Source organism: Ammospiza caudacuta, chromosome 32, assembly GCF_027887145.1.
Source record: "Ammospiza caudacuta isolate bAmmCau1 chromosome 32, bAmmCau1.pri, whole genome shotgun sequence".
Taxonomy (NCBI): domain Eukaryota; kingdom Metazoa; phylum Chordata; class Aves; order Passeriformes; family Passerellidae; genus Ammospiza; species Ammospiza caudacuta.
This window is the reverse complement of record NC_080624.1, coordinates 3,837,926-3,857,486: the sequence shown is the minus strand read 5'-3', so window position 1 is coordinate 3,857,486 and position 19,561 is coordinate 3,837,926. Positions and strand designations below refer to the sequence as shown.

At 63.2% G+C, this 19,561-nt stretch overlaps 2 protein-coding genes across 2 annotated transcripts; both read left to right on the top strand.

Moving 5' to 3' along the window:
• The first annotated feature begins 349 nt into the window (after nucleotides 1–349).
• Nucleotides 350–12,503, top strand: WAS (WASP actin nucleation promoting factor). The gene is given in 15 exon segments (XM_058822319.1): nucleotides 350–451; nucleotides 2,136–2,176; nucleotides 2,178–2,304; nucleotides 2,994–3,080; nucleotides 3,770–3,866; nucleotides 4,950–4,987; nucleotides 5,567–5,606; nucleotides 6,911–6,983; nucleotides 7,042–7,116; nucleotides 8,769–8,817; nucleotides 10,351–10,504; nucleotides 11,306–11,422; nucleotides 11,504–11,628; nucleotides 12,162–12,264; nucleotides 12,356–12,503. Coding segments are annotated over 15 exon segments (1,281 nt in total). The 3' UTR covers nucleotides 12,409–12,503.
• Nucleotides 12,504–13,126: 623 nt separating this feature from the next.
• SUV39H1 (SUV39H1 histone lysine methyltransferase) lies at nucleotides 13,127–19,561 on the top strand. The gene is made up of 6 exons (XM_058822438.1): nucleotides 13,127–13,227; nucleotides 14,378–14,523; nucleotides 15,946–16,608; nucleotides 17,383–17,529; nucleotides 18,199–18,328; nucleotides 19,362–19,561. The coding sequence occupies exons 1-6, from the start codon at nucleotides 13,209–13,211 to the stop codon at nucleotides 19,499–19,501; spliced, it is 1,245 nt and encodes a 414-aa protein (XP_058678421.1). The 5' UTR covers nucleotides 13,127–13,208; the 3' UTR covers nucleotides 19,502–19,561.

The following is a 19,561-nucleotide window of genomic DNA, read 5'->3' as shown; positions in this document are numbered from 1 at the left end:
CCAGTTCCCTCCCAGTCCCCTCCCAGTCCCTCCCAGTTCCCCTTTCAGCCCCCCCAGTCCCTCCCAGTTCCCCCAGTCCGGAGGTGACGTCCCCGCCACCTTTGGGTGCTTCCGGCCGGAAGAGGCTTCGGGGGGCACCCAGAGATTTTTGGGGGGCGGCTCCGGGGGGGGGGGTTTGGGGGGTTCCCAGGGGATTTTTGGGATCCCCAGGAGGATTTTGGGGGTTCCCAGGCAGATTTTGGGGGAGGTCCTGTGGGGATTTTTTGGGGTTCCCAGGGGGATTTTTTGGGGTTCCCAGGGGGATTTTTGGGGTTCCCAGAGGGATTTTGGGGTGTCCCACAATTGGGGGATGAGCCGAGGGGGGCGCCAGGGGGGGGACAACGTCCCCTCGGAGCTGCTGGGGGAGCAGGAGAACCTGAGGATCTTCGAGGTGCTGGGCAGGAAATGCGTGGTGAGCAACTGGGGGAACTGGGAGGGGACTGGGGGAGAACTGGGAAGGGACTGGGAGGGACTGGGAACAACTGGGAAGGGACTGGGAGGGACTGGGGGCAACTGGGGGAACTGGGAGGGACTGGGAGGGGATTGGGGGGCACTGGGAGGGAATGGCATGAACTGGGAGAGAACTGGAAAGGGACTGGGAAGGGACTGGGGGGCACTGGGAGGGACTGGGAGGGAATGGCATGAACTGGGAGAGAACTGGGAAGGACTGGGGGGCACTGGGAGGGAATTGGGGGGGGGAGTGGGATGGACTGGGAGGGACTGGGGGGGAATTGGGAGGGACGGAAAAGGGACTGGGGGTACTGGGTGGGAATTGGGGGGGAGCTGGGGGAACTGGGAGGGGAATGGGAGGGACTGGGAGGGGATTGGGAGGGACTGGGAGGGGAATGGGAGGGACTGGGTTATACTGGGAGGGACTGGGTTATACTGGGAGGGGATTGGGAGGGACAGGGAGGGAACTGGGGGGAGGCTGGGAGGAAGCTGGGATGGACTGAGATGGACTGGGATGGACTGGGAGGGATTGGGATGGACTGGGAGGGATTGGGAGGGGACTGGGTTATACTGGGAGGGGACTGGGGGGGAACTGGGGGAGACTGGGAGGGACTGGGATGGACTGGGGGGAACTGGGAGGGACTGGGAGGGACTGGGAAGGGGAACTGGGCAGGTTTGGGGAGGATCTTGGGAGTTTGGGGGAGGAATTCGGGGTCCTGGGGGGGATTTTGGGGGGGGGGGGGGGTCTTGGGAGGATTTGTGGGGAATTCAGGGGGATCTGGGAGAAATTTGGGGGATTGGGGAGATAAATTTGGGGACCTGGGAGAGCCCTGAGGGGGATTTGGGGGTCTCAGGGATGGATTTGGGGGTTTCTGAGGGGTTTTTGGGGTCTCTGGGGGTGTATTGGGGTATCTGGGGGGACCTCGAGGCCATTTTGGGTTCTCTTGGCTGGATTCTGGGGTCCCTGGGCTGGAATTTGGGGTCCCTGGGATGGATTTTGGGATCTCTGGGATGGATTTTTGGGGTTCCTGGGCTGGATTTTGGGGTATCAGGTTGGATTTGGGGGTCTCTGGTGGGGTTTTTGAGTCCCTGGGCTGGATTTTGGGGTTCCCGGGCTGGATTTTGGGGCGGTCTTGGGGGATTTTGGGTTCTCTGGGGCCATTTTGGGTTCTCTGGGATGGAATTTGGGGTCTCTGAGGTGGATTTTGGAGTCTTGGGGATGGATTTGGGGTGTCTGGGATGGATTTTGGGGTCTCTTGGGGCTTTTTGGGACAGTCTTGGGGGGTTTTGGGGTTCCTGGGCTGGATTTTGGGGTGGTCTTGGGGGATTTTGGGTTCTCTGGGGCCATTTTGGGTTCTCTGGGCTGGAATTTGGGATCTCTGGGATGGATTTTTGGGGTTCCTGGGCTGGATTTTGGGGTATCAGGTTGGATTTGGGGGTCTCTGGTGGGGTTTTTGAGTCCCTGGGCTGGATTTTGGGGTTCCCGGGCTGGATTTTGGGGCGGTCTTGGGGGATTTTGGGTTCTCTGGGGCCATTTTGGGTTCTCTGGGCTGGAATTTGGGATCTCTGGGAGGGAAATTTGGGAAATTTCGGGGTTCCCAGGTGGGATTTTGGGGTGCCACCTGTCCCACCCCGTGTCCCCGCAGACCCTGGTGACCGCCGTGGTCCAGCTGGTGGTGGCCGAGCCTGGGGGGGTCCCGGGGGGGTCCCGGGGGGGTCTCGGGGGGCTCCTGGAGCCTCCGGGGCTGCGGCGTCGCCTGCCTGGTCCGGGACAGCCCCCGGCGCTCGTACTTCATCCGCATCTTCCGCCTGCCCGTGAGTCCGGGGCACCCCAAAATCCCTCGGGGGGAGAACCCCAAAACCCCAAAATCCCTGAGGGGGACCCCAAAATTCTGGGGGGGGGGGTCCCTAAAATTCCTGAGGGGGGTGGGTTCAGGACAATCCTGGTGCTGCCACTTCATCGTACTCCTCTTATCTGAGCGGGGTCTCAAAATCTGGGGGGGCCCCAAAATCCCCGGGGGGTGGGGGGGACCCTAAAATCCCTGAGGGGATCCCCAAAATTATGGGGGGGGGGTCCTCAAAATCCTAAGGCGTCCCTAAAACCCAATGGGGTGAGTCCAGACCAGCCCTCACTGGCTCTGCTTCATCATCCTCCTCTTAATCGAGGAGGGGTCCCAAATCCCTGGGGGGACCCCAAATTCGAGGAGGATCTCAAAACCATGGGGGGCGCCCCAAAATCTTGGGGGGGCACCCCAAAATCCTGACGGGGGGGGGGGGGTCCCCAAATCCCAGTGGGGAATCCCCAAAATCTTGGGAGGGGACCCCAAAATCTGGGGGGACCCCAAAATCCTGACGGGGGGGGGGGGGGGTCCCCAAATCCCAGTGGGGAATCCCCAAAATCTTGGGGTGGGTGGGAGGTCAAGGGCGTTGGGATTGGGTGGGGGGTCCTGGGGGGGTTTTTGGGGGTCCCCAGGAGGGTCCCTGACCCCAAATCTGCCCCCCAGGCCGGGGAGCTGTGGTGGGAGCAGGAGCTGCAGGGGGGGATGGGCTACAAGACCCCCACCCCCTTTTTCCACACCTTCGTCAGCCACGTGAGTGGGCGGGGCTGGGGGGGCGTGGCCTGGGGAAGGGCGTGGTCTTGGGGGCGTGGCTAAATTTGGGTGGGGCTGGAGGTGGGAGGAGCCGTTGTGGGCATGGCAAAGGGGGAGGGGCTTAAATGGGTGGGGCTTTGGGGGTGGAGCCAAAGGAATGCAGAGCTGTGGGTGGGGCCAATGTGGAGTGGGGGCGTGGTCTAGATAAAGTGGGCGTGGTCAGGTATGGGTGTGGTCTTTGTGTGGGTGTGGCCTGTGTGCAACAGGGCAATGCCATATAATGGAAATGGGCGTGGCTCTCAGTGGGTGTGGTCTTTGATAGGCAGGTGTCAATGCAGCATAGCCATATAAGGGGAAATGGGCGTGGCTTTCCATTGATGGGTGTGGCCTGCGTACATGGGGCATGACCATATAAGGGAAACGGGCGTGGCTGTCAGTGGGCGTGGTCTTTGATAGATATTAACACATAACCATATAAGGGGAATGGGCGTGGCTGTCAGTGGGCGTGGTCTTTGATAGGTATAAACACATAACCATATAAGGGGAATGGGCGTGGCTTCCCATCAATGGGTGTGCCTTATAGGTTAATGCCATATAAGGGAAAGTGGGCGTGGTTTGTGCAAGCATGGGCGTGGTTCTGGGTAAGTGGGCGGGGCCTGACTGCCCACGGCCGCTCCTGATTGGCTCAGGAGGGGTGGGCGGGGCTGAACTTCGCCTCCGAGGCCGAGGCTGCGGCGTTCGAGGGCCGAGTGCAGGAGAGGCTGCGGCGGCGGCAGCAGCGCGCGGGTGAGAGACCCCTCCCCAAAATGCACCTGGGGGACCCCAAGATACACCTGAGAACATCCAAAATGCACCTGGGACCCCAAAAATGCACCTGGGACCCCAAAAATGCACCTGGAGATCCCCTAAATGCACCTGGGGGACCCCAAAAATGCACCTGGGACCCCAAAAATGCACCTGGGGACCCCCAAGATACACCTGAGAACATCTAAAATGCACCTGGGACCCCCAAAATGCACCTGGAGATCCCCTAAATGCACCTGGGGGACCCAAAAAATGCACCTGGAGATCCCCAAGATATACCTGAGAACATCCAAAATGCACCTGGGGACCCCAAAAATGCACCTGGGACCCCATAAATGCACCTGGAGATCCCCAAGATACACCTGAGAACATCCAAAATGCACCTGGGACCCCAAAAATGCACCTGGAGATCCCCTAAATGCACCTGGGGGACCCCAAAAATGCACCTGGGACCCCAAAAATGCACCTGGGGGACCCCCAAGATACACCTGAGAACATCCAAAATGCACCTGGAGATCCCCTAAATGCACCTGGGGGACCCCAAAAATGCACCTGGGGACCCGCAAGATACACCTGAGAACATCCAAAATCCACCTGGGACCCCAAAATGCACCTGGGGGACCCCAAAAATGCACCTGGAAACCTCCAAAATCCACCCTGGGACCCCTAAATCCACCTGGGGAACCCCAAAAATGCACCTGGGAACATCCGAAATACACCTGGGACTCTCCAAAATCCACCTGGGGACACCTGAAATGCATCTGGGGAGCCCAAAAATGCATCTGGAACCCCTGAAATTTACCTGGGAACCCCCAAATTGCATCTGGGGCTCCCCAGAATCCACCTGGGGACCCCCAAAAATTTACCTGGGAACCCCCGAAACTGCATCAGAACCCTCCCAAATCCCCTTTCAAAATGCCCCCAAAATCTGCTGGGAACTCCCCAAAAATTCCTCTGGGACCCCCCCCCCCCCCCCCCCAAAAAATGTTCCCGGGACCCCCAAGCTGCCCCTCCCCCATCTCTGACCCCCCCCCCCCCCCCCCCCCATTTTGTGCCCCCCCACAGAGAAGCAGCCGCTGCCCCCTCCCCCACCCCCGGCCCTGGTGAGATTTTGGGGGGCTTTGAGGGGATTTTGGGGGGGTCCTGGGGAATTTTGGGGATTTTTTGGGGGATTTTTTGGAGTTTTGGGAGATTTTGGGGGGGGGTTTGGGGGAGTTGGGGGAATTTTGGGGGGGATTTTTGGGGAGATTTGGGGGGGGTTTTGGGGGGTATTTTGGGGGGTGTTGGAGGATTTTGGGGGAGTTTTGGGGGGGTTTGGGGGGATTTTGCGGGATTTTGGGGATTTTGGGGGAATTTCAGGGGGATTTTGGGGGGGATTTTTTGGGAGATTTGGGGGGGGTTTTGGAGGGTGTTTTTGGGGGGTGTTGGGAGGATTTTGGGGGAGTTTTGGGGGGGTTTGGGGGGGATTTTTGAGGGGATTTGGGGTGATTTTGCGGGATTTTTGGGGAGTTTGGGCGAGTTTTGGGGATTTTGGGGGAATTTCAGGGGGATTTTGGGGGGATTTTTGGGGGGTTTTGGAGGATTTTGGGGGGTCACTGGGGTGACTTTTGGGGCTTTGGGGAGTTTTGGGGGGGTTTTGGGGGGTCTCCACCCCCACTGACCTTCCCTTTTCCCCCCCCCAGAGCATCGGGGGAGCCTCCCCAGGACCCCCCAACCCTGAGGGTGAGTGGGAGAGGGGGGTCCTGCCCCATTTTGGGGGGGTCCTGCCCCATTTTGGGGGGGTCCTGCCCCATTTTGGGGGGGTCCTGGCCTATTTAGGGGAGCTCAGAGAGGGCCCAGAAGGGAATTTTGGGGGGAAATTTGAGGTTTCGGGGCGGTTTTGGGGGTCTCTGGAGATGATTATGGGGTCTCTGAGGAGGATTTTGGGGTCTCTGGGGGGAGTTTTGGGGTCTCTGGGGGGAATTTTGGGGTCTCTGGGGTGGTTTTGGGGGGAATTTTGGGGTCTCTGGGGGAATTCGGGGTCTTTGGGGGAGTTTTGGGGTCTTTGGGGGGAATTCGGGGTCTTTATGGGGAGTTTTGGGGTCTTTGGGGGTAATTTTGGGGTCTTTGGGGGGAGTTTTGGGGTCTCTGGAGGGAATTTGGGGTCTCCAGGGGGAGTTTTGGGGTCTCTGGGGTGGTTTGGGGGGAGTTTTGGGGTCTCTGGGGGGAATTTGGGGTCTTTGGGGGGAATTTTGGGGTCTTTGGGGGGAGTTTTGGGGTCTCTGGGGGGAATTTTGGGGTCTCTGGGGTGGTTTGGGGGGAAATTTTGGGGTCTCTGGTGGGGATTTGGAAGTTTTGGGGCAGGTTTGGGGTCTCTGGGGGGGATTTTGGGCTTTTTGGGGTCTCCGGGGTGGGATTTTGGGGTCTCTAGGAAAGTTTTGGGGTCTCTGGGGTGGGAGGAATTTTGGGGTCTCTGGGTGCATCTCTGGGGAGGATTTTGGGGTCTTTGGGTGGGAGGTCTTTGGGGCAGGTTTGGGGTCTCTATGGGGCGGATTTTGGGGTCTCTGGGGGGAATTTGGGGTCTTTGGGGGGAATTTTGGGGTCTTTGGGGGGAATTTTGGGGTCTCTGGTGGGGATTTGGAAGTTTTGGGGCAGGTTTGGGGTCTCCGGGGTGGTTTTTGGGGTCTCTGGGGTGGGAGGGATTTTGGGGTCTCTGGGTGCATCTCTGGGGGAATTTTGGGGTCTTTGGGGCAGGTTTGGGGTCTCTATGGGGCGGATTTTGGGGTTCCTGGAGTGATTTTGGGGTCTCTGGGGTGGTTTTGGGTCTTTGTGGGGAGACTTTGGGGCGGTTTTGGGGTCTTTTGAGCAGGTTTGGGGTTTCTGGGGGTGGTTTTGGGGTTTCTGGGGTGGTTTTGGGAGGGATTTTGGGGTCTTTTGGGGAATTTTGGGGTCTTTGGAGGGAATTTTTTGGGTCTTTTGGGGAATTTTGGGGTTCTCCCCATTATGGGGGGGGGGGGGGGGTCCCATAACAATTTCCACCCCCCCAGGCCCCCCCATCGCGGCCGTGCCCATCCCCAACCCCGACATCACCCCCAGCCGGTACCGGGGGCTGCCCAGCCCCCCCTCGGGACCCCCGCCCGCCTCGGGACCCCCCCCCCGGCGCCGGGACCCCCCCCGGGGGGGAGCACAAAAAGGGGAGGGGGGGGCGCAAGAAAATCTCCAAGGCCGACATCGGGGTCCCCTCCGGATTCAAGTGGGTCTGGGGGGGATTTTGGGGGGGTCTGGGGGCATCTGGAGGGGATTTGGGGGTGATTTGGGGTCTGGGGGGGGATTTGGGGTGGGGGGATTTAGGGTCTGGGGGGGTTTTGGGGGGATTTGGGGGCATCTGGAGGGGATTTGGGGGTGATTTGGGGTCTGGGGGGGTTTTGGGGGGTGGGATTTGGGGTCTGGGGGGATTTGGGGTGGGGGGATTTGGGGTCTCGGGGGTTTTTGGGGGGATTTGGGGGTGATTTGGGGTCTCTGGGGGGATTTTGGGGGTGGGATTTGGGGTCTGGGGGGGTTTTGGGGGAATTTTGGGGCATCTGGGGGGGTTTTGGGGGGGTCTGGGGGCATCTGGAGGGGATTTGGGGTGGGGGGATTTGGGGTCTGGGGGATTTGGGGGTGATTTGGGGTCTCTGGGGGGGTTTTGGGGGTGGGATTTGGGGTCTGGGGGGGTTTTGGGGGGATTTGGGGGCATCTGGGGGGGATTTGGGGTCTGGGGGGGTTTTGGGGGGTGGGATTTGGGGTCTGGGGGGATTTGGGGGTGATTTGGGGTCTGGGGGATTTGGGGGTGATTTGGGGTCTCTGGAGGGGATTTTGGGGGTGGGATTTGGGGTCTGGGGGGTTTTGGGGGGATTTGGGGGCATCTGGGGGGATTTTGGGTGGGGGGATTTGGGGTCTGGGGGGGTTTTGGGGGAATTTGGGGGCATCTGGGGGGGTTTTGGGGGGGTCTGGGGGCATCTGGAGGGGATTTGGGGGTGGGGGGATTTGGGGTCTGGGGGATTTGGGGGTGATTTGGGGTCTCGGGGGATTTGGGGTGGGGGGGGATTTGGGGTCTCGGGGGTTTTGGGGGGGATTTGGGGGTGATTTGGGGTCTCGGGGGGGATTTGGGGGGTGGGATTTGGGGTCTGGGGGAGATTTTGGGGGGGTCTGGGGGCATCTGGAGGGGATTTGGGGTGGGGGGGATTTTGGGGGTCTGGGGGATTTGGGGGTGATTTTGGGGTCTCTGGAGGGGATTTTGGGGGTGGGATTTGGGGTCTGGGGGGGTTTGGGGGAGATTTGGGGGCATCTGGGAGGGATTTGGGGTGGGGGGATTTGGGGTCTGGGGGATTTGGGGGGATTTGGGGGCATCTGGGGGGGGATTTGGGGGGTGATTTGGGGTCTCTGGGAGGGGGTTTGGGTGTGGGGATTTGGGGTCTGGGGGGGTCTGGGGGGATTTTGGGTGGGGGAATTTGGGGTCTGGAGGATTTGGGGGTGATTTGGGGTCTCTGGGGGGATTTGGGGGGTGGGATTTGGGGTCTGGGGGTGTTTTGGGGGATTTGGGAGCATCTGGGGGGATTTGGGGTGGGGGGATTTGGGGGATGTGGGGTGTAGGGGATTTGGGGGGATTTGGGGTCTGGGAGGGATTTGGGGTGGGGGGATTTGGGGGATTTGGGGGGATTTGGGGGGATTTGGGGTCTCTGGGGGGGATTTAGGGTGGGAGGTTTTGAGGTCTGGGGGGGATTTGGGGTGGGGGGATTTGGGGGATTTGGGGTACGCGGGTTTTGGGGGCTTTGGGGGTGATTTGGGGTCTCTGGGGGGATTTGGGGTGGGGGCATTTGGGGTTTGTGGGGTTCAGGGGGGTCTCACCTGTGTCCCCTCCCCCAGGCACGTCGGTCACGGTCACATCGGGTGGGACCCCAATGGTGGCTTCGATGTAGGTGACGCCCCCCAATCCCCCCGTGTGCCCCCCGTGTGGGGTGACAGCGACTCTGTGGGGTGACACGGACCCCACAGTGTGTGACACTGACCTTGTGGGGTGACACTGACCCCAGTGTGTGACACTGACCCCTCAATGTGACACTGACCCCTCAGTGTGTGACACTGACCTTGTGGGGTGACAGTGCCCCCTGAGTGTGTGACACTGACCCCAGAGTGTGACACTGACCCTGTGGGGTGACACTGACCCCTGAGTGTGTGACACTGACCCCACAGTGTGACACTGACCCCACAATGTGTCTCTGTCCCTGTCCCAGCTGGGTCCCCATGGGGTGACAGCGACCTTGGGGGGGGGTGGCAGTGACTCTGTGGGGTGGCAGTGCCCCCTCAATGTGTGACAGTGACCCCTCAGTGGGGTGACACTGACCCCTCAGTGGGTGACACTGACCCCTCAATGTGACACTGACCCCTCAGTGTGACACTGACCCCAGTGTGTGACATTGACCCCTCAATGTGTGACACTGACCCCTCAATGTGACACTGACCCCTCAGTGTGTGACACTGACCCCAGTGGGTGACACTGACCCCTGAGTGTGTGACATTGACCCCAGTGGGTGACACTGACCTTGTGGGGTGACACGGACCCCACAGTGTGACACTGACCCTGTGGGGTGACACTGACCCCTGAGTGTGTGACACTGACCCCTCAGTGTGTCCCTGTCCCTGTCCCTGTCCCAGCTGGGTCCCCATGGGGTGACAGCGACCTTGGGGGGGGGTGGCAGTGACTCTGGGGGGGTGGCAGTGCCCCCTCAGTGTGTGACACGGACCTTGTGGGGTGACACTGACCTTGTGGGGTGACACTGACCCCTCAGTGTGTGACACTGACCCCTCAGTGGGTGACACTGACCTTGTGGGGTGACAGTGCCCCCTCAGTGTGTGACAGTGACCCCTCAGTGGGTGACACTGACCCCTCAGTGGGTGACACTGACCTTGTGGGGTGACACTGACCCCACAGTGTGTGACAGTGACCCCTGAGTGTGTGACACTGACCCCTCAATGTGACACTGACCCCTCAGTGTGACAGTGACCCCAGTGTGTGACACTGACCCCTCAGTGTGTGACACTGACCCCAGTGTGTGACACTGACCCCTCAGTGTGACACTGACCCCTGAGTGTGACACTGACCCCTGAGTGTGTGACACTGACCCCTCAGTGTGACACTGACCCCAGAGTGTGACACTGACCCCAGTGTGTGACACTGACCCCTGAGTGTGTGACACTGACCCCAGTGTGTGACACTGACCCTGTGGGGTGACACTGACCCCTGAGTGTGTGACACTGACCCCAGTGGGTGACACTGACCTTGTGGGGTGACACGGACCCCACAGTGTGACACTGACCCCACAGTGTGACACTGACCCCAGTGTGTGACACTGACCCCTCAGTGTGTGACACTGACCCCAGAGTGTGACACTGACCCCCTCAATGTGACACTGAGCCCAGAGTGTGACACTGCTGTCCCTGTCCCCAGCTGGCCGCCCTGGACCCGGCCCTGCGCTCGCTCTTCGCCCAGGCCGGGGTCAGCGAGCGCCACTTGGCCGACGCCGAGACCTCGCGGCTGATCCACGACTTCATCGAGCGCCGCGGGGGCCTGGAGGCCGTGCGCCAGGAGATGGGCAGGCAGGGTGGGCACAGCTGGCACACCTGGGCACACCTGGGCACACCTGGGGACACACCTGGGCACACCTGGGGACACCTGGCACACCTGGGGACACCTGGGGACACCTGGGGACAGCCACGGGGCCTGCAGGCCGTGCGCCAGGAGATGGGCAGGCAGGGTGGGCACACCTGGCACACCTGGGGACACCTGGCACAACTGGGCACACACCTGGGCACACCTGGGGACACCTGGCACACCTGGGGACAGCCACGGGGCCTGCAGGCCGTGCGCCAGGAGATGGGCCGGCAGGATGGGCACACCTGGCACACCTGGCACACCTGGGCACACACCTGGGCACACCTGGGGACACCTGGCACACCTGGGGACAGCCACGGGGCCTGGAGGCCGTGTGCCAGAGATGGGCAGGCAGGGTGGGCACACCTGGGGACACCTGGCACACCTGGGCACACCTGGGCACACCTGGGTGCACCTGGGCACCCAGGGGTACTGGGGAGGGACATTAGGATGGGGCTGGGCACAGCTGGGGACAGCTGGGGGAACATGGGCACACCTGGGAGGGACCTGGGGACACCTGGGCACACCGGGCACACCTGGGGACACTTGGGGACAGCTGAGAGGGACCTGGGAGGGACCTGGGGACACTTGAGCACACCTGGGCACACCTGAGCGGGACCTGGGCACACCTGGGCACACCTGGGGGTTGGGCTGGGCACACCTGGGCACACCTGGGCACACCCCGAGGGTCTCCGTGCCCCCCTGTGCCCCCTCTGACCCCTCCCCCTTTTCTCTCTCTCCCCCCCCCCAGGGCCGCCCCCTCCCCCCCCGGGCCGCGCCAGCCCCGCCCCTCCCCCCGCCCCTCCCCCCGCCCCTCCCCCCTCCTCCGGCCGCTCCCGCTCGGGGCTCCCGGCCCCGCCCCCACCGCGCGCCGGCCCCGCCCCTCCTCCGGCCCCGCCCCCTCCGCGAGGCCCCGCCCCTCCCCCGCGAGGCCCCGCCCCCTCCGGAGCGGCCGCTCCGCCCCCTCCCCCCCCTCCGCCGCCCCCTCCCCCATCCGGGGGCGCCCCCCCCGCGACCCCCCCGGGCCGGGGGGCGCTGCTGGACCAGATCCGCCAGGGGGTGACGCTCAACAAGGTGGGGACCCCAAAAATGGGGAGGGGGGTCCAAAAATTGTGTGGGACCCCAAAAATGGGGAGGTGGGGGCTCAAATATGGGGGGGACCCCCAAAAATGGGGGGGGGGGTAGGGGCTCAAAAATGGGGTGGGGAGCCCCAAAATGGGGGGTGGGACTCTAAAATTGGGGGGAACCCCACAAAGAGGGATTGGGACCCCCGGGGTGGGGGCATGAAGGTTCTGGTGGGGGTCTGGGACCCCAAAATCAGCAATGGGACCCCCAAAAAGGGCTGGGACCCCAAAATTGGGGGGTGGGACCCCAAAATCGGGGGGTGGGACCCCAAAATCGGGGGGTGGGATCTCAAAATGAGGGGGTGGGATGCTCTAGGAGGGGGTCGGGGGTCCAAGGGGGGGGTCCCGTGACCTTTGGGGGAGCCCATGGGATGGGGGAGGGGCTGTTCCACACCCGTTGTTTTGGGTGGGGGGTCCCGTTATCATTTCGGGGGGGGGGGGGGGTCCTGCCTGACCCCTCCCCTTGCCCCCCTCCCCATCCAGACCCCTGAGACCCCCGAGGTGGGCGCGGCTCCCGGCGCTGGGGGGCTCGTGGGGGCCCTGATGGACGTGATGCAGAAACGGAGCCGCGTCATCCATTCCTCGGGTGAGACCCCTCCCCAAAAAAACTCCCCCAAACCCCCCCCCCCCCCCAAAAAACCCTCCTGACTCCTCCCCATTTTTCACCCCCTCCCCAGATGAAGGCTCGGCCAGCGAGGAGGAGGAGGATGATGATGAATGGGACGATTGAGACCCCTCCCCACGCTCCTGCCCCCGCTTCTAAGGACGCCCCCAGACCCAAAATCTGCCCCCGGCCCTCCCCCACCCATTCTGTGCCCCTCCCCCAGCTCGGGGGGGGGAGGGGCCCCGGTTTTTCCTGCCCCTCCCCCCCCTTTTCCATCCCATCCCAATTTTCTCCCCCCAACCCCGCAGGTGCCAAATAAACGCAGGAGTCACGTGACCACTCGCCTAGTTAATTAATTAATTAATTAATTACCGTTTAATGAACCCTGCTCGCGGAGGAGGGGAAACGGGAATGGGGAGAGGCTCCCACGGGATCCCGGAGCTTCTCGCAGCTCCAAACCGGGAAAAACCGCGGGGAAAATGCGGAAAAACCGGAGGAATTCGGGATCGGCGCCGTGCGCGGGGGATGTTGGGAGCGGTATGCAAATCAGACAGCGCCGCGGCCAATGGAAATCGGTCAATTCGTGCCGGTATGTAAATGAGGCCTCGTGGGCGCTGCTGGGAGTGATATGCAAATTTACCGACCAGACCACCAATGGCGGGATCAGATATTATGCAAATGAGGCAGCGCGGCGGCCAATAGAAGACGGGCGGGTAGCTGTCAGTATGCAAATAAATCACGACGCCAGCCAATGGAAGGCAGGCAGCCAGCTGTCAGTATGCAAATCAGCTTCGGGTTCAGCCAATAGGCGCTGGGCGCGGGCGGAGGAAGCCCCGCCCCTCGCTCTGCCCGCCGGGCGGAAGCGGCGCCAGAGAAAAAAAGGGAAAAGGCGGAAAAAGACAAAAAAAAAGCGGCGGCGGCTGAAAATGGCGGAAAATTTAAAAGGTGGCGCGAACGGGGCGGTCCCGAGGGGTCTCCGAGGGAGCGTGAGGGGGAAATCAGAGGCGGGGGGGGCGCTCTGAGGGGACGGCGCCGCTTCCCGCGCGCGGCCGTTGGCGCCTGAGGGGACGGGGGGGGGGGGAAAAAGTGGCGGGAACACGCTGACGGGGGGGGGAGGGGAGCGTGTGAGGGAAAGGGGGGGGCGCTGTCCTGTCCCCAAATTCTCCCCCTCAGTGTCCCCTCACCCACCTGGTGTCCATCCCCCGGAGAGCTCCGTGTTGTCACTGTCGTGTGGTCGCGACAGAGCGAGCGGTGTGGGCTGGACTGGGCTGGGCAGGGCAGGGCGGGCTGAGGGGGGGGGCTGTGTGAGGTGAGAGGGGGATTTGGTGTCACCTGTCCCCTGTGTCCCTTCCCAGCGGTGACACGCGCAGGGTTTTCCATGTGGTGCCTGCCTGTCGCGACAGAGCCAGCGGTGTGGGCTGGGCTGGGCAGGGCGGGCTCGGGGGGGGTCTGTGCTGTCACCTGTCCCCTCACGTTGTCCCTCGGTCTGTCCCCTCCCCCGGTGACAATCCACAGAGCGCTCCATGTGCTGCCTGTCGCGACAGAGCGAGCGCTGCGGGCTGGGCAAGGCAGGGACGGAGAGGGCAGGGCAGGGCGGGCCCAGGGGAGGTCTGTGGTGACACTTGTCCCCTCACGTTGTCCCCCGGTGTGTCCCTAGCCTTCGGTGACACCCGCAGCGTTTTCCATGTGCTGCCTGTCGCGACAGAGCGAGCGGTGCGGGCTGGGCTGGGCGGGGGGGGGGGGCTGTGGTGTCACCTGTCCCCTCACGTTGTCCCCCGGTGTGTCCCTAGCCTTCGGTGACATCCTCAGAGTGCTCCATGTGCTGCCTGTCGCGACATAGCGAGCGGTGCGGGCTGGGCTGGGCGGGGGGGCGGCTGTGGTGTCACCTGTCCCCTCACGTTGTCCCCCGGTGTGTCTCTACCCTTCGGTGACACCCGCAGGGTTTTCCATGTGCTGCCTGTCGCGATAGAGCGAGCGGTGCGGGCTGGGCTGAGCTGGGCAGGGCGGGCCCGGGGGGGGCTGTGTGAGGTGAGCTGGGGGTGTGTGGTGTCACCTGTCCCCTCACGTTGTCCCCACCCCCGGTGACAATCCGCAGAGTGCTCCGTGTGCTGCCTGTCGCCGTGGTCGCAGCTGCAGGAGCTGTGCCGGCTGCAGCGCCTGCGGTGCCGCGCCCTCGGCGTCACCCGCCGCAACCTCGCCGACTTCGAGGTGGAGCTGCTGTGCGACTACCGGCGAGTGCGGGTGAGCGCCGCGGGACCCCCGCACGGCACCCCCAAACTGGGCCCCCTAAACCCGGACCCCCGAACCAGGACCACCTGAACCGGGACCCCCGAACCGGGACCCCACAGACACCAGGAACTCACCCAGGACTCCCAAACTGGGACCCCCAAACTGGGACCCCCGAACCAGGACCCCCTAAACCGGGACCCCCGAACCAGGACCCCCTGAACCGGGACCCCCGAACCAGGACCCCACAGACACCAGGAACTCACCCAGGACTCCCAAACTGGGACCCCCAAACTGGGAGCCCCACAGATAGCAGGACCCCCAAACAGGACCCCCCACACAGACACTGGGAACCCACCAAGGACCCCCAAACTGGGACCCCACAGACAGCAGGACCCCGAACCGGGACCCCCAAATGGGACCCCACAGACACCAGGAACTCACCCAGGACTCCCAAACTGGGACCACCAAACTGAGACCCCCACAGATAGCAGGACCCCCAAACAGGACCCCCCACACAGACACTGGGAACCCACCAAGGACCCTCAAACCGGGACCCCACAGACAGCAGGACCCCGAACTGGGACCCCCGAACCAGGACCCCACAGACACCAGGAACTCACCCAGGACTCCCAAACTGGGACCCCACAGACAGCGGGACCCCCGAATTGGGACCCCTGAACTGGGACCTCTCAGACAGCAGGACCCCCAAACTGGGACCCCTGAACCAGGACCCCACAGACAGCAGGATCCTCAAACTGGGACCCCCAAACAGGACCCCACAGGCACTGGGAACTCACCCAGGACCCCCAAAACTGGGAAGTGACCCCTCAAGAACTTCTGACCCTGTTAGGCCCCGAAGGGTCTCTACACATTGGGGTCACTCTGGGACCCCATGAGACCCTGGGTGCCCCCAAACCCTGAACTCCCCCAGATTCCCGTGTCCCTCCTGAACTTAGGAGATCCTACAGGGTCCCTGGATGTTGGGGTCACTCCATGACCCCCCTGACCCTGCGAGACCCCAAAGGATCCCCACACTGGGGTCACTCCAGGATCCCCCAGACCTTTTGAGACCCCCCCAGCATCCCCCACATTCCTGTGTCCCTCCTGACCTTGTGAGACCCCTCAGGACCTCCAGACCAGACATTGGGGTCACTCCAGACCTTTTGAGACCCCCCAACATCCCCCACATTCCTGTGTCCCTCCTGACCTTGTGAGACCCCTCAGGACCTCCAGACATTGGGGTCACTCCAGACCTTTTGAGACCCCCCAACATCCCCCACATTCCTGTGTCCCTCCTGACCTTGTGAGACCCCTCAGGACCTCCAGACATTGGGGTCACTCCAGAACCTTCTGAATCCCCACAGGGGGGTCCCCACAGCCCACCCCCATACCCCAAACCCCCCCTAACCCCCCATTCTCCCCCCCCCACCACAGGACGAGGAGTTCTACCTGGTCAAGTGGCGCGGTTACCCCTCCTCCGCCAACACCTGGGAGCCGCGCCGCAACCTGCGCTGCCGGGGGCTGCTGCAGCAGCTGCACGCCGACCTGGCGCGGGCCCCGGGCGGGCCGGTGCGGCCGGGGCCCCGCGGGCTGCCCGCGCGCGCCGTGTCCTACCTGGCGCAGAAGGCGGAGCAGCGGCGGGCGCTGCGGCGCTGGGAGCGCCACCTGAACCTCACGCGCAGCCACCGCGGCCGCATCGCCGTGGAGAACGACGTGGACCTGCACGGGCCGCCGCGCGACTTCGTCTACGTCAACGAGTACAAGGTGGGCGCGGGCGTGGCGCTGACGCCCGTGGCGGCCGGCTGCGAGTGCCGGGACTGCCTGGCCGAGGCCACGCTGGCCGGGGGCTGCTGCCCGGGCGCCTCGCGCAACAGGTTCGCCTACAACGAGGCCGGGCAGGTGCGCATCCGGGCGGGGCTGCCCATCTACGAGTGCAACTCGCGCTGCCGCTGCGGCGCCGAGTGCCCCAACCGCGTGGTGCAGCGCGGCATCCGCTACGACCTGTGCATCTTCCGCACCGGCGACGGGCGCGGCTGGGGCGTGCGCACGCTGCAGCGCATCCGCAAGAACTCCTTCGTCATGGAGTACGTGGGGGAGGTGAGTGCCACAGGTGTGATACAGGTGTGGTACAGGTGTGATACGGGTGTGACACAGCACAGGTGTGTGTGTGTGTGTGTGTGTGTGTGTGACAGGGCGTGCACACGCTGCAGCGCATCCGCAAGAACTCCTTCGTCATGGAGTACGTGGGGGAGGTGAGTGCCACAGGTGTGGTACAGGTGTGATACAGGTGTGCGTGACAGGCGTGACACAGCACAGGTGTGTGTGTGTGTGTGTGTGTGTGTGTGACAGGGCGTGCGCACGCTGCAGCGCATCCGCAAGAACTCCTTCGTCACAGAGTACGTGGGGGAGGTGAGCTCAGGTGTAGGACAGGTGTGACACGGTTCAGGTGTGCCCCAGGTGTGTGGGGTGGATCAGGTGTGCCCCAGGTGTGACACGGTGCAGGTGTGACGCAGTACAGGTGTGATGCAGTATGGGTGTGACACAGGTGTGTGGGGTGCTTCAGGTGTGACACGGTGCAGGTGTGAGGCAGTACAGGTGTGACACAGGTGTGTGGGGCAGGTAGAGGTGTGCTCCAGGTGTGTGGGATGGGTGCAGGTGTGCCCCAGGTGTGACATGCCCAGGTGTGTGAGGTGGTTCGGGTGTGCCCCAGGTGTGCCCAGGTGTGTGGGATGGTCCAGGTGTGCCCCAGGTGTGATGTGGAGCAGGTATGAGGCAGTACAGGTGTTTCCCAGGTGTGTGGGGTGGTTCAGGCGTGTGACAGGTGTGGTACAGGTGTGCCCCAGGTGTGTGACAGGTGTGTCCCTGCCCCAGATCATCACCTCAGAGGAGGCGGAGCGCCGGGGACAGGTGTACGACCGCCAGGGCGCCACGTACCTGTTCGACCTGGACTACGTGGAGGACGTGTACACCGTGGACGCCGCCCACTACGGCAACATCTCGCACTTCGTCAACCACAGCGTGAGTCAGCCTCACCTGGGCACAGGTGTGGGCTTACCTGGGCTTGGAGTGGGCTTACCTGGGCACAGGTGTGGGCTTACCTGGGCTTGGAGTGGGCTTACCTGGGCTCAGGTGTGGTTTACCTGGGCTTGGAGTGGGCTTACCTGGGCACAGGTGTGGGCTTACCTGGGCTTGGAGTGGGCTTACCTGGGCACAGGTGTGGTTTACCTGGGCTTGGAGTGGGCTTACCTGGGCACAGGTGTGGGCTTACCTGGGCTTGGAGTGGGCTTACCTGGGCACAGGTGTGGTTTACCTGGGCTTGGAGTGGGCTTACCTGGGCACAGGTGTGGTTTACCTGCCCACCGGTGTGGGCTTACCTGGGCTTGGGGTGCTCTTACCTCAGGTGTGGGTTTAACTTCCCCACAGGTGTGGGTTTACCTGGGCTTAGGGTGGGTTTACCCAGGCACAGGTGTGGTTCACCTGCCCACAGCTGGGCCTTTACCTGTTTAGAGGTGTGGCCTTACCTGCCTTGTGGGTGGAGCTTCCAGCACCTTTTCCCCCAGCTGTGGGTGTGGCTCACCTCCTGCCAGGTGTGTCTCACCTGTTGGGGTGGGTCAGGTGCTGTGGGTGTGGCTCACCCGGGGGGCGGGGCTCACGTGCCAGGTGTGTCTCACCTGGGGGGCGGGGCAGTGTGACCCCAACCTGCAGGTGTACAACGTGTTCATCGAGAACCTGGACCAGCGGCTGCCGCGCATCGCCCTGTTCGCCACCAGGCCCATCCGCGCCGGCGAGGAGCTCACCTTCGACTACAACATGCACGGTACCTGTCCTTACCTGGCACACACCTGGCACACCTGTCACACACCTGTATGTGTCCATGTCACACACCTGTCCCTGCCCCCCAGGCCCATCCAGGCTGGGGAGGAGCTCACCTTTGACTACAACATGCACGGTACCTGTCCTTACCTGGCACACACCTGTACCTGGCACACACCTGTGCCTGTCACACACCTGAACCTGTCATACACCTGTCACACCTCTCTATGGTCACACCTGTACCTGTCACACACCTGTCACACCTATCCATGTCACACACCTGTCTTGCACAGAGCCCCCTCCCCTCAGCCCACCCTGCACTGTGGGGTCAGGGCCACACCTGAGGGGATCAGGGTCACACCTGGGGGGTTCCTGGCCACACCTGGGGGTTCCTGGTCACACCTGGGGGATCAGAGCCACACCTGGGGGATCAGAGCCACACCTGGGGGGTTCCTGGTCACACCTGGGGGGGTCAGGGCCACACCTGAGGGGGTCAGGGCCATACCTGGGGGGTTCCTGGTCACACCGGGGGGGTCAGGGTCACACCTGGGGGGGTCAGGGCCACACCTGAGGGGGTCAGGGCCATACCTGGGGGGTTCCTGGTCACACCGGGGGGGTCCGGGTCACACCTGGGGGAGTCAGGGCCACACCTGGGGGATCAGAGCCACACCTGGGGAGGTCAGGGCCACACCTGGGGGGGTCAGGGCCACCCCTGGGGGGGTCAGGGTCACACCTGGGGGGTTCCTGGCCACACCTGGGGGATCAGAGTCACACCTGGGGAGGTCAGGGCCACCCCTGAGGGGGTCAGGGTCACACCTGGGGGGGTCAGGGTCACACCTGGGGGAGTCAGGGTCACACCTGGGAGGTTCCTGGCCACACCTGGGGAGGTTCGAGGTTCTACCTGGGGGGAGTCAGGGCCACACCTGGGGGTTCCAGGCCGTACCTGGGGGGGGTCAGAGCCACACGTGGGCGTTTCCTGGCCGTAGCCGCCCGTCCCCAGGTGTGTCTGAGCGCACCTTTCCTTGCCCCGCCCGCAGTGGACCCCGTGGACGCCGAGAGCACCCGCATGGACTCCAACTTCGGCCTGGTGGGGGGGTCCCTGGGGGGCTCCCCCCGCGCCCGCGGCCGCATCGAGTGCAAGTGCGGGGCGGCCTCGTGCCGCAAGTACCTGTTCTGAGACACCTGGGCCGCACCTGGCCACGCCCACCGCACACCCGGCCACGCCTCCGCTGCCGCC